The 14,315-nt window shown below is 33.1% G+C and overlaps 1 protein-coding gene across 5 annotated transcripts in view; it reads left to right on the top strand.

The window, feature by feature from the left end:
- The window catches only part of LOC126718929 (probable WRKY transcription factor 3), a 60,820-nt gene extending 46,906 nt beyond the window's left edge, over positions 1-13,914 (top strand). Inside the window, exons 1-5 of one of the 5 annotated variants that reach the window (XM_050421338.1) lie at positions 8,178-8,889; positions 11,440-11,613; positions 11,680-12,140; positions 12,236-12,394; positions 13,257-13,914. In XM_050421338.1, coding sequence (XP_050277295.1) covers positions 8,341-8,889; positions 11,440-11,613; positions 11,680-12,140; positions 12,236-12,394; positions 13,257-13,539 — 1,626 coding nt within the window. In that variant the 5' untranslated portion in view covers positions 8,178-8,340 and the 3' untranslated portion in view covers positions 13,540-13,914. Of the gene's footprint in view, positions 1-8,177; positions 8,890-11,404; positions 12,141-12,235; positions 12,395-13,256 lie in introns of those variants that run through there. The other 4 variants (XM_050421337.1, XM_050421340.1, XM_050421339.1 and 1 more) reach the window with 4 other exon arrangements.
- Positions 13,915-14,315: the final 401 nt, after the last annotated feature.

Raw genomic sequence — 14,315 nt, 5'->3', positions numbered from 1 at the left:
ATAGGATTTAAAGTATATTTTTGCTTATATTTTATGTCCTCCAAGTTTAGGATTACTATCTCAATTGTAGAAACTTATAATTTAAACTCTTATTTAAAAAAAAAAATTAAAATGAACTTTTGTATCCATTTTATGATGATTGTGTTTTACCATCCTGTCTAAACAACAATTAATTTCCTTTTGAGAGATTTGTTTTCATGTTTCTTATTTGATGACAAAAGACATTTCCGATTGATTTAGCCAAAACTCATAATCCACAACTATTATAACAATGTCAACATGCATCATCTTCTATTATAGTCTTCCATTGTTTCCGTTAACCTGACCAAAGATGACCACATTTTGGGATGGTTAATGACAAATGCTAACAGATTGTAATATTCGATAGTGTAAATTATAAGTTTCATAGTTAAGGGATCCATACCAAAGGGGTTAAAAAGTATTGTAGCCTTAAAAAGATTCTAACTTTTGCTATGATACTTAGACACTAAAAACTCACACTTTTTCCCTCCATCTTATGTAAAATAAGTCTACAAATTTGAGTGTTTGATATTTTATAAGAAAGAGAAGAAAAGATGAAGATCACTAGCATCATTTTAGTCAATTCATAATTGTTAATTTTTTGGATGAAGCTTAATATATGTAGACTAAAATTTTCTCCTTTTTACATTGGATAATAATTCAGTGTTTATACAAAATCATATTTTTTTTTCATTTTCAAAGTATCTACATAAAAAGAAAAGTTAAGCACATCTTCAAAAGGAGAGCCATTGAATTGAATTGGAGCCTCTCATTTTATGAGGAGTCAAAGAAACCCGTGAGATTTTTTACATTGTCTAAATTCCACCATTCTTATAAGGTTGGATTTGATTTTATAGGTTTCTTTTTATCAATTTATCAAGATATCAATGAGTTTTTTTCAATCTTCTTAAATCTCTCATTAAAAGTTTAAAGACATGTGAGTTAACTAACAACTCACAAGTTTATGATAAACAAATTAAGTATTATTTTCATGGTCACGTGTAATTGAGTACCTAATTATCATGCTGTAGTTCTATTAATGATTTTCACATGAAACACGTTTTATGGAGTACCATTGGTTTTGATTGGTAAAGTAACTCAGAGACTCTCACGGCAATAGATAAAGGGGTCACCTATCACACTATCTTATCTTCTATGGAGGTCAAGATGTCATAATCAAAGTTATAAATATTAATGTTGATCGTTTGAATTTGTTAACTCAAACGAAATATTATATACATACCAATTTGGAATTATTGTTATGATTTATGAATATGCTAATAAACTCAAAACAACTTCATTTAACCTATTACTATATGAAGAATGGATTTATAACATCTTGTTTTAAAGTCAAAGCATATCAATTTTACCAAACTAATCTTTGAATTTGAAAAATTTTGAGCTTGACATTTTTTATTATCCTCCAATCACTTGAAAGAACGTGGGCTCACCTTATGGTTAGACTACATAAATTAAGCAAGAAAGGGGAATTGATGATGCACAAGGCCAAAAAATTAGAGCAAGACAAAATTTTATCAATAATGAACAATCTTATGTCCCTTTTTTAAGAATTTGTTAAGCCCATGGCCTAGAAGCTTATGTTAATGTTCAAGACTTTTTCTCTCCCTCTCTTGTTTTTACTAGTATTTTCAAAGTTCAAACAGGCACTATGGTTGAAGATTGAACTAGATAACAAATTAGATGATGTTTGTTTGTTTGTTTGTTTTTTTTTTTTTTTTTTTTTTTTGAGGGGGATTAATGATGTTTGTTAGTGTATATTGTTGGGAGATTAACACCTCAGAGCCTTAAATCGAATAGTTTATGATACTTAAATAACATATAGGGACATCATTTAATTCAAATGTTCTCTCTTTAACAAGTGGCATTGGAACCCATTGTAGTGTGTGACAAGATGTTTAAGGTCTCTTTCGCAAATGGAGGAATGATGAGTCCCTTTCACAATTGGAGTAAGGACGAGACACACATACTTGGAGCCCTCATAAATATGAATCACACTGAGCAAGCTCATAAAGCCCATACAAATAATCTTGGCAGAAAAATGCCCCACATATGAGTATTACCAATGGTTCTAAATAACGGTGCAGTGTGAAGTTCCCATGGACATGAACATGCAAGTTGGTTTCCATTGATAAGCATGTGGGATTAATACATGGTCCCTACAAATGGCTTATGAAAGGCTCATGAATGATGTGATAACGATGGAAAAAGGCCATAGGCAAGGGGAGCTAGTAGGAATTTTTAGTGGCCCACATAGAGGAAAAAACTCACACATGAGGGATAAATTGTTAAGTATACACATGTATGTGAAGGCTCACATTGAATAATAATGAAAAGAGAGAGTGATTAATATAGTTATATAACATAGTTAGACCCAAACTCATAAACTTAAGTTTTTGAGTTAAGTAGTGTCCCTAATCTTAATATTATATTAACTACTCAATTTATCCTATTGGAGTTTAACCCCACTTTAGTTTTTTTACAATGCATTCATATGTCTTCCTATTTAAAGGTGTTGTACTGTTTATTCTCAAGAAATACAATATAATTATTTCATAATTCTAACAATGTTAATAAAATACACATTTTGTATTCAACTTTATACTTCACCAAGCACAATTTTTTCTTTATAAAATAACCATAGTTTAAATAGGAAAAAAAAAAAAAAAAAAAAGCAATCACACAATATGCTACAACGGATGAAATATAAAGCGGAATATGGAAGTGAAATAAATGATTTCTATTCGTTATAAAACATGTTAGATGCCTTCTTTTAAAGCCAATTTTGACACATTCAAATCATGGACTTGGCAAAGTGTGTTTATCTTAATCTAACCATGGGGATTATGTTTTGAAGGAATATGAGGAGGAATGTGGTTTGAAGATTTTTATTTTTTTTTTGAGAAAATGGTTTGAAGAAAATTGAGGCAAATACAACATTGTGTATACACATGTTTAAAATTCACGTCTCAAATTAATCATGATTCTACAAATGTTTTCCTTGTTGAATGACATGTGTCTCAAGGTCATATGAGACACTTGTCATTTTGATCACTAACATATCCCTTAAACCCTCACCTATAAATGATCTGAGACATTTTCACATCTCATTGAAAATAGGCAAAACAAGGTCAAGAAAAGTAAACCAAATCATTCCATGTGTGATCAACCCAACAACTCAACAACGTTATTTGACTGCATCTAATATTTCCCCATTTTCCCTTTTGGTCTCAGTAGCTTTCATGTGTCTTATCATTTCACTTAAGATTTTCCTCTCATATGAAGCAATGATGGGAAAACTTAACGTTATATAGTCAGTAACCAAATAGAAAAATATAAATAATTTTTCTTTTTAGTCAAATTCATACAATTTATAAACAACTCAATTCATTTACGATTCTAGCGATTAAATTGCGTTCGGTTATTTTTGTTGTCTTGCCACATGTTGTGTTTAGATGAGCTTAGTTCTTAGTTCTTAGTTCTTAGTTCTTAGATCCAAGTTCAACATGGTGACTCGGGCATACTCGCATCAACACTAGTTGTTGTTGGTGGTGATAGACTGATACCTGGTGGTAAACTGGTAATGTGGTATGTCTAGGAAATTTTCACAAATAAGTTTCTCACAAATTAAATGTTAAATGCAAAATCAACTAATGGCCACAACTTACCCCATCTTGGTGTTATTATTTTTGCATGAGCCACTTATATTGGCCTAAGGAAATAACAAAACATTTATGGACTGGGCTGAAGGGGTAGGGGTAGGGGTTCAGGGTTCGGGTTGCGGTAGGATTTTTTTTTTTTTTTATTGGCTCAAGTTAACGGGTGCTTGCATTTATGAATTGACCATTTTATATAAATTTTAATACTACTGAAAAATATATAAAATTGAATTTTCCGTAAAGAGGTTTTAAAAATATTTTTTAAATCAATGGGCATCTATTAACACCTTTGGAACACTTCAAATCAATAAAAATAAGTGGGTTCTAATTAACTCTATTGGTAAAGTTTCGAATGGTTAAATAAGAGATTCGGGATTCAATTCTCGCTACACCAAAAACTGATTGGTGTCTTGATTTGATGATAAAGAACCATACAGACGTCATAAGTTGAAACTTTTTAAAAAAAATAAAAAGAAATAAATACAATTATGGAGCACCATGCCCCCTTTACCTAAGTTGATAAAGGGCAGACTTATTGAACAAAATCATAAGTAAGTTTCAATTAACTCAACTTGCAAAGTCTCTAATAGTTGAATAAGAGATTTAAAGTCTTCACTTACACCAAAATCGATTATTGTATTTGTCTGATACTATCATCCGAAATAAACACCAGAAAGTCGCTCAAAGACAAAAAATAAGTTGAAACTTTATCTCTCTCTATTGTCTTCCTTGGCCCACACAATGACTATGTGACCCAACGTGCACAGCACGAACACTGCAGGTAGCCATCAATGGACAACCGAACACTTATATTGCAATTACCACTTGGGGTCGACAGGCGACAGCTACATACCCCAATGACACAAATATATATCAGTATTAAACTCAATTTAAAAATTAAGTATTTTCTCCAAAAAAATAAATAAATAAATAAGTATAGTCCTTTACCATGATGTCCTTGTATATTATGCACCTTGCTAATCATTTAAATCACTAAAATAGTAAAATGTGTAACATTGTGAGGGTGGTTTTGGGCTAGACACCAAAAGTGTCGGTGTAATTGTGTAAAGACACCACGTTGGTATTGTCTTCTTCTTTAAAGAGATACATAAATTGTGTGCTTGCTATTTTGCCGACGATGATACGATACAATTTTCATGAAAGCTTGCCTTTACTTTTTATTTGTTTGGTACTGCTTTTTTGGCAGCTTATTTAGGATGGTCCTAGTCCTAGTCACACCCAAATCTTGGTCCTATTTTGTTGCCACTTTCCCAAGGCCACCATATGACTTTGGATACTCACATTAATCTTTTATGTAATATTTTTGTTTTGGGTTAAAATGTACTTTACATAATATATATTGGGAGATCATTCACTTGAAAATTATATTTTATACCTTTGGCTGTTAAAGAGCATTTATAATTATGTAAATTTACAAGTTTGCTATAGTAATCACGTAAATTTACACTGACACTATTCGTTTTCTATTTAGTTGTTTATTCTTTCTTTACATATCCCGAGAATGAAGGAAAAGAATGGATGGTGATTGTTGCGTGTGAAATAGATTGTTGTGTGTGAAGAAAAATAAACAATTAAAAAAAATCAAGAAAAATTGATATTTTAATTAAATATAGTTTAAAATAGATAATCCGATTTGGGGAGTTTTAAAAAGTGAGTATGTAAAATAGAAAAAGTAAATTCTTATGCTAAAATAGACATGAATTTTTACACGAACTGATGCGAATACTCTACTAAGAGTTATGACAATGTTAACATGTTCATTCCATTTATCTGCTACATTCTTATAGACACGACTTAAGTCGTGTACTCCTGTAAACTGGACTCGATCAATAGGATGCTTACATGTATCTAACGCTTGTTATATGTCTGTATTCTATTATGTACATTACACAAGATCGCTAGACCTAAGACTTGCCCCATTCTTATTGTCAACCTACTATTAAATGATATCGTATAGTATTTTTCTAAAATTTTCAACAACTAAAAAACACCTTAAAAAAAATGAAGGATTCGTGTACTAGACCTAGTGGTCCAATCTTATGAGGTTATTACTTGTTTAGCACATCCTTCCGTCATAGGAAAACGACATTGCTCACTCAAAATCCTCACCCCTCGATCTAACTTCTTGATTAGTCTAATTAAATAGTGTTACTTGATTTTTTTTTTTTTTTTTGGTACACGAAATGTGAGAAAGATCCTTTATATTTCTGTCCAAATAATATTTGTCGTATCCCTATTTTTTTATTATTAAAACACGATATATAAAAAAAATATATATATATATATATATATACATATTTTCCCCATGTATATTCACAAAGACATTTTGATTATGTCCACTATGCCTTTAGTCATGGCACGAGTTTTGGCTTTTATAGTTTGCCCAACAATGACAAAAAAATAGTTCACCAGATATTTTGTGGTCCTTTGAGTTCTGACATGTGCGAACTTTGTGATTGTGATTGTTTAATATAAGGGTATTGAGCTCCATACTTATATAATTAACACTTCTTTTTTTTGCTAAACATATAATTAACAGTTCTATTTTGGAATGAAGCACAAATTTTTATTGATTAAACTCAACATGTCTTTTATATAGTAATTGATTTGTCCTTGAGATCTGCTCCTCTACCAGCAACCATGTTTGTTGAAAGGGTTTTGAAATTTTGCTTACAAAATATTTGCTGGATATGAATATTTTTAAGTAGTTCTTGTTTATTGTGAAATGTTACCTTCACAAATTTTTGTTTTTAAAAACATTGGTAAAATTTGATTTTCTTAGTTAATACTAACCCATATTGATATAGCTTCACTTCATCTAACACTTGCTTAGCTTGATCATATTTTTAATAGATACTGTTCATTTTTTTTTTTTTTTTTTTTGAGAAACCATACAGTTCAATTTGGAAAGGTCAAGAAAAAGCAAGAATGACTTCAGCTTGATTTACCCAAAAAAACAATCAACCCGTATATTAATCATGTTCCTAGAATCATGCCTACATTTACAGTCGTTGTCTCTTATAAACTATGACAGCAAAGACCAAAATTTGATGCCCTATAAAATTCTTTACTTCTTTATCATAAAATGATTTGAATACATCAAACCAAGGTACGCATTGAGATTTAAATAAATAAACTCTACTAGTTACTAGAACAAATAGTAATTAGTTACTTAAGAATAGGAGGATTAGCAATTGACACCATACCAATGTGCCTCATATCACCTTTTTTTTTTTTTTTTTTTTTTTGGCATTTGTCCATTGTCCATTGTCCACAAAAAGAAAAACCATATCCTTAATAGGTGAATGTTTATGCTTAGTAGTCTCAAATAAGGCGTGCAGGCCTGCCTCTTTTTTGAGTAGGTGATTCACTACCGAAGAGAAGAAAATGCTAGATCAAGAAAAGGGAGTACTACAAGCCCTTTGCCCCACGCATCAAACTAGCTCACATGGTCCACCCACTTTGTTTTAGAATTAGACCAAAAAAAAAAAAGTACAACAAAACTTAGATAAAACACTTTAAATGGCACACGTAATATTCTCTCGTTAAATTCAATTGTGTGATTAGATTAACCAATAATATTTAAAAAAAGATAGCATTGTTTGCGTAAGTTTTGCCCCAAAAAGTAATGTCTTAAAATCTTAGAGGATCTTAATCCAAAAGAGAGGGAGTTAAAGTATTTAGAAAATATGCTTTTTATAAATTTTATTCGTACACATTTAAAAGCAAACAAGGCTGGTTACCTAAAATTACACACTTCCATAAGATATTCAAATAATTACAAGATTGAATTTTTACTCCTCTACTTTCCACACTTTGTGACTTTTAGCTATAAAGAAAACAATAAATCAATAATAATAAAAAGAATAATATTATAGTCACAAACTATTTTATAATATTTTTACAAAATATTAATGAGGCCAACATCTTATTGGTTTTCATCTAGACCCACCATTAATATCACTCTTTCATTTACCAATAATTACTCACTACATCAGCAGTTTGTAAAATATTTTATAAAATAGTTTGTATCTCTAGCATTATTAGTTAAAAAACAAAAACAAAAACAAAAACAAAAAAAACAAAACTCAAACAATAGGCAAAGAGTGACAACTCACAAGCTATTATGACCATTTAAAAAAATAATAATACAACTAATATAGTGTATATATATATTATAACTTGCCCAACAATTTTTTGCCACATCATAGACTTCATCACCAATAAACTCACCAGCTTCGTGCTGCCATACCATTTCTACACATGGCAATTTCACATCAACTTTCCCTTCCCATAAAGTCTCCGAGGACTAATCCGTCATTTCACTCACTCCTTTTTTATTTTTTATTTTATTTTTTCCTTCTAGTAAGTCCATTTGTTAAATAACCAATTAGATTGCAACTAAATTTTTTTTTAAAAAAAAAAAAATTATAAAAGGGCATTTTTTTTTTCCGTATCTGCGGCGTGGACTTTTTGCTGAAATTCAGATCCAAAAAAGCAAAGAACTTTTCCCCCAAAAAAAAAAAAAAAAAAAAAACACAGACACATATGATATGATAGAGTTCTGAGATTTTAAAGTTGTTGTTGTTTGAGGTTGTTTATTTTTGTTGGAAAAAATCAAATGGGAGAGAGAGAAGAAGAGCCACCACTACCGTCAACGACGTCGTTTTCTTCTTCTTCTTCATCTTTACCGTTAAAACTAACGGCGTCTTCTTCTTCTTCTTCTTTTTCGTTACGCCCCACGATAACTCTTCCGCCGCGAACTTCGATGGAAACGATATTCAACGGCGGCGGCGGTGGTGGCGGCGGGAATAGTAGTGGGTCGGGTTTAGGCCTAAGTGGGCTGGGCTTTAGCCCGGGGCCCATGACTCTTGTTTCCAGCTTTTTTAACGACAACGATGACTGCAAGTCTTTCTCTCAGCTCCTCGCCGGAGCTATGACTTCTCCGGCGGCTCAGCGGCCGAGTTTGCCGCCTCCTATGGCTGTTGAAGATGCTGGAGGTGGTGGCGGAGGTGGAAAAGACGATGACAAGTCCTTCTCCGGCGGCGGTGGAGAGGAAGAGTTCCGGTTTCAGCAGAACCGGCCGACGGGTTTGGCGATATCGCCGTCGTCGATTTTCACAGTTCCGCCGGGACTCAGCCCCGCTGGCTTCCTTGACTCGCCGGGTCAGGTAATTCTCCGTGTTTTTGGGTTTTTTTTTTTTTGGCTTGTGGCAGTTTGTGTAATTTAGTTTACTTTCGTTAGGGTGCTTTGGGAAAGTTATTTGGTTTTGTAGAAATGGTTTTTGTTGTTCTTTGTACTTTTTTAGTATGTTTGTTACTTTTTCCTGTTTGTTTGCCAAGAAAATTTGAACTTCTTGGAATTTGATATCTTGGGAAATGGATTGGATTTTTATTATTATTATTATTATTATATATATATATATTATTGTCAAGGATAATCAATTCGTTAATCAGTTCATAAAATCCTATCCATTCATAATTAAATGAATGGTTCAGATTTTGTCACATCATCAACATCTTAAATTGGAAAATCAAAATAGTGGTGTGATAATCAAATTTTGTTTAAATAATTATGAGATGGAAAAATCTGAACCCTTTAAAATAAAGGGTAAAAGCTTGGGTTCAATGCTCTTGTGCGCTGGGCCTGACATGATGTGAATAGGTCTACATCGTATCGGGTCCAATGCATTGGAGCACTGAACTCAAGTTATTTCCTTATTAAAACTATGAATAGTTAGGAGTAGAGTTTACTTGAATTTGCTAGAGGAAAATGGAAGGAATCCAAAAATAGTTAGTTTTTGTGACCATTTTTTAATTGAGTCAGTCCGACAATTTTTGGTCCATTGTGTTGATCGAAATCATTTTGTAGCTGGCCCTATTCTAGCTCTAATACCTTGACAAGTTGTAGAAGAAGATAAGAGAGAGAGAGAGAGAGAGAGAGAGAGAATTTAGAAGGAATTGAATTAAAGCTCAGCTTTTACCCAAAAAAAGAAAAAGAAAACTCAGAATTAATTGCTTCAGAGGCTCAAAAGACCTATTTATACACAAAAGTCTATGAACTGATTGAACTAATCCTATAATTGATTAACCTAACTAATTATCTAAAATATTCTCTAGACTCTAATAATCTCAGGTGCATAACTGAAACAGTTATTACCTATTGCCTAAACACCTTTAGCACGTGCTGCTAACTTAAGCACTTTTAACTCGTGCTGTAAAACAGTTACACTGATTGAAATCAGGACTGAAATGCACTGCAATGTATAAATCTAACAGATGTTGGAGTCATATTTCCATGTCCAAATTAAAATTGGATTATTTTGTTTTTGCTTCATATGCATACGTGACATTGTAATGGGGGTCTCTAATATGTCCTTGAAATCCTAATTTTGCTACTTTACCATAGCCTTTCATTCTGTGCAAAGATCCTATTGAAGGTGTACATCGGAGGATTTGATATGGAATCTGAATAGAATTTGAATTCTTAGGTAATAAACATGTTCATTAATTTAGTGAATGGTATAAATTTTTTTTTCTAGTAGATGAACCTAAGTTATCTCTTTGTGATTTTTTTTTTCAACTCCCAAGATAAGCACTCCAACTTAAGTTGACGAGACTAACTTCCAATATATTCTACTGATATTTGAGACTACGAGTGATAGTTAGGCTTATATTGATTTTGCTTTCTAAGGATTAAGATATTTTCTTTAGAATCATCAATGCCTAACCCTTACCAAAAAAGAACAACATATGAATTTAAAAGAATGTTTGTGAAGTTATTCATGGGTAAGAGGTTTGTATGGTTTATATTAAGGGTCTAGTTTATTTTAGGAAACTTTTTATGGGAAATTGAAAAAGCTGTTAAAAAAAGTTAGTCACTTTTTCATTTTTCCATAAAAAGTTTCCTAAAATGGTTTATTAATGTATGCCTAAGGGCATACATTAGTAAAACCCTTATATTAATGCATTTTGAATAAGGATAAATCTATTTTTCTTAAAAATAAAAAATAAAAACTTTTTCATGATGAAGCCTTTTAATTTGTTGTATAAAGAACCGGCATGAATATGGTATAAAGGTACAACATGATACAGATATAATGATACTGCAATTTTGGAAATATCGAGGATATGTTCTTATAGGGACCCATTAATTAATTAATATATAATTTTTAAAGCATGTATTCTGCTAATTTTTAGTTTAAAAGATAAATGAAGATCAAAAGGAATAAAAATTGCCACTGGCTGCTTGTGTAACTCATCAATAAAAAAGGCATAAGATAATCAAGCTAATTTAAAATTTATAAATTTAAAAAGAACACATGGCCCATGATCCATGCCTGATATTTGTAGAAATTTGAAGGTTTTTATCTGTCTAAAATACTGGATCTTGTATTCTACTTTTGGATTCCTTCTTCCTTTTTGTCCTTTAGAAAGTTCACTTTTCATCCCCAAATGTAGTCATCCCATATCCAAGCATATCCTAAGCTGTATCCCAACTTTATTGTGGAAAAAAAGGAGAATTTTCTTATTTTTTGATACCTGTCCAATACACCTCCATACCAGATACATTTCAAATACAAGTTCCTTTGGCCATTTTGAAGTATGTGCTTCTTAGATTGTGCTTTATAACCTCTGATCATTCCAAATATATTACTATTTAGAAGTCAAAACTCATTCTCGTAGTGGCTTCTTATTTTTGTGATTCATGAGACGAGTAGGGACCCTTTGGGATGACACACCAGCAAGCTCTGGCTCAAGTCACAGCTCAGGCTGCCCAAGCTCATACCCATGTGCATATTCAAGCTGATTATTCATCTTCAGTATCAGCAGCACCTGCTACATCATTAACACAGCTTCCAGCCTTTACTACCACTACAACTGCACATCAGCAGGTGCCACCCTCGATACCAGACTCTGGTGTTGTGAATCAATCATCTGATTTCTCTCATTTTGATCAGAGATCCCAACCTTCTGCATTTGCTGTTGATAAGCCTGCTGACGATGGCTACAACTGGCGGAAATATGGGCAGAAGCAAGTGAAAGGTAGTGAATTTCCTCGAAGCTATTACAAATGCACATTTTCAGGTTGTCCCGTCAAGAAAAAGGTTGAGCGCTCTCTTGATGGCCAAGTAACTGAAATAATTTACAAGGGGCAGCACAACCATCAACCACCTCAAAAGCGTGCAAAAGATACTGGAAATTCTAATCAGGGAAATCCAGACTTTGCTAGCCAAGTTCAAAGTGGGAATTTGAACAAATTGAAAGAAGGGACAGGTCTTTATTTAATGTCAAAGAAGGATCAGGAATCGAGCCAAGCTACACCTGAACACTTATCTGGTACAAGTGACAGCGAGGAAGTGGGTGATGCTGAAACTGGAGTAGATGAAAAAGATGAAGATGAACCTGAAGCAAAGAGACAGTAAGTCTAACTCTCTTTAAAAATCTAAATATCGATCTGCTTCTGCCTAACTGGCAATTGTTTTAATTTCTAAAAGATCTTTGTTCCTTGTGCAGGAGTACAGAGGTCAGGGTTTCAGAGCCAGCTTCTTCACATAGGACTGTCACAGAGCCTAGGATCATTGTGCAGACAACTAGTGAAGTGGATCTTTTAGATGATGGGTATAGGTGGCGCAAATATGGACAGAAAGTTGTCAAAGGAAATCCTTATCCAAGGTAATATTACTTATCTTATCTTTAATTGCTATCTCTTGATAGAACTCTAGTGTTTGCTGATTCTAAGATCTGTGCACACCATCCTTCTGAAGATGATTATAAATTGATAATATAGATGTTCTGTTAAAAATTGTCAGTGAGAAAAAAATGGTTTTTATAATTTATTCAGGCTTTCAGCCACCCCCTAACACTTCCGAGCCACAAGTTTATATCACTGTGCCTCTCTTTCATCAACTCTTATGATTGCTTTCTTAAAAAAAAAAAAAGGTAGAGAGAGAAGGAATATGTGGGACTGCCAGTGGTAGGAAGGGGAGAAGAGAGGGAGTTAGGGGCGGTTGGGGGTGGGGGAGGGAGAGATCTTATGATTGCTTTCTTAAACTCCACTCCCTAACATTTCAGAACTCTTAGCCATAAATTTATATTACTGTTATTATTCATGCTTGTTTGGTGTGCGTGTGTGTGTGTTGAGGATCCATAGCCAACCCAAAAGTTTTTGGGAGTTGAGAATAAGGCTTGATTATTGTCGTGTACGCTTGGGTATTTATTCCTGGCCCATTTGAGTTTAATCCCCATTGATGTATGTGTAAACTGCAAACTATGTGCATCACCTCATCCTAAGGGACTCAGATCAATGTCTCAACCAAATCATTTACCTAAATAGGTAGGAAAACAACAATTTGGATTCTTCTAGAGTATGTAGTTTTTGTTTCATGAGAGCTCCTTAGTTGCTTTTTTGTATTATGTTGATGTGAAGTGTGTTTCTGTTGTACCTAATTAATTTATCCTTAATGATTGTGTTATTTCTTTGCTGCCTGGATTGTTTATCCAGAAATTCCTCATGCATCTTTTTTCTGATCTGCAGAAGCTATTATAAATGCACAACCGTAGGATGCAACGTCCGCAAACACGTTGAGAGGGCTTCATCAGATCCTAAAGCTGTCATTACAACATATGAGGGCAAACATAATCATGACATACCAGCTGCTAAAACTAGCAGCCACAACACAGCCAACAGCATTGCATCACAGTCAAAACCAGACAAAGTTCTGCCTGAGAAGCATTCCTTAATTAACAATATGGGTCTTGGGAACAATGAACAACAGCCTATAGCACGTTTACGATTGAAAGAAGAACAGATAACTTAGTTTTTCTCGTGAACATGGAGAGCAGTGGGCAACAAATAACATGAAATTTTGCCAATCTCAGGCAAAAGCTGTAAGTTATCTTTTATTAGATCTGATTTTTCACACATTGAGGCCATAATTTTGATGAAGGCCCAACTTTCCAACAGCCATATAGAAAGAGAGGATAATGGAAAGAAGGAGAAATCGGTTGAAGACAAGACTAGCTTGGGTTGAGGCTGTAATTGTTGTATGTAAACTAGTGTAAGCAGCAGTATTCTATTGCGATTCTATATTTCCGTGCATTCTTTTGTACATGAAAATATAAGTATTTTCCTTCCATATAGTTGACTGTGCATTATTGATATTTTAATGAATGAACGTTCAAGGATTTTTTTCCCTCTTTGATTTTTTAAAATTTTGGTGTGTGTGTCCTTAAATTTGTTCTGCTTCCTGTTTGTTGTGAGTTTGTAGGACTGTTTGGTGTTCCCTTTGATCTACATGGTCTCCAATCTTTTCATTTCTAAATTGATTGGATAAGATGAAATTGTAGAATAGTTAATGGAGTGCAGTGCACAGAGGACTTATAAGACTGATTTTGCAATATGTTTTTCTTCATCTCCTCCCAGCTTAATTTCAGGCAACAAGGTGAGTCCCTGCAGCAGCATAATCTTGCATATCTTTTACCATATGGTGCACAAATCTTATTTTTGGGCTGATTCAATGATCAACAGGAGGCCAATCTTCATCACATTTAACCAAAACGAAATCCTTGGATGTCACAATCAACTATATCTCTT

The sequence above is a fragment of the Quercus robur genome, chromosome 3 (assembly GCF_932294415.1).
Source record: "Quercus robur chromosome 3, dhQueRobu3.1, whole genome shotgun sequence".
NCBI classification, from domain to species: domain Eukaryota; kingdom Viridiplantae; phylum Streptophyta; class Magnoliopsida; order Fagales; family Fagaceae; genus Quercus; species Quercus robur.
Note: the sequence above shows the minus strand (reverse complement) of the source record. Positions and strands in the feature narration are given on the sequence as shown.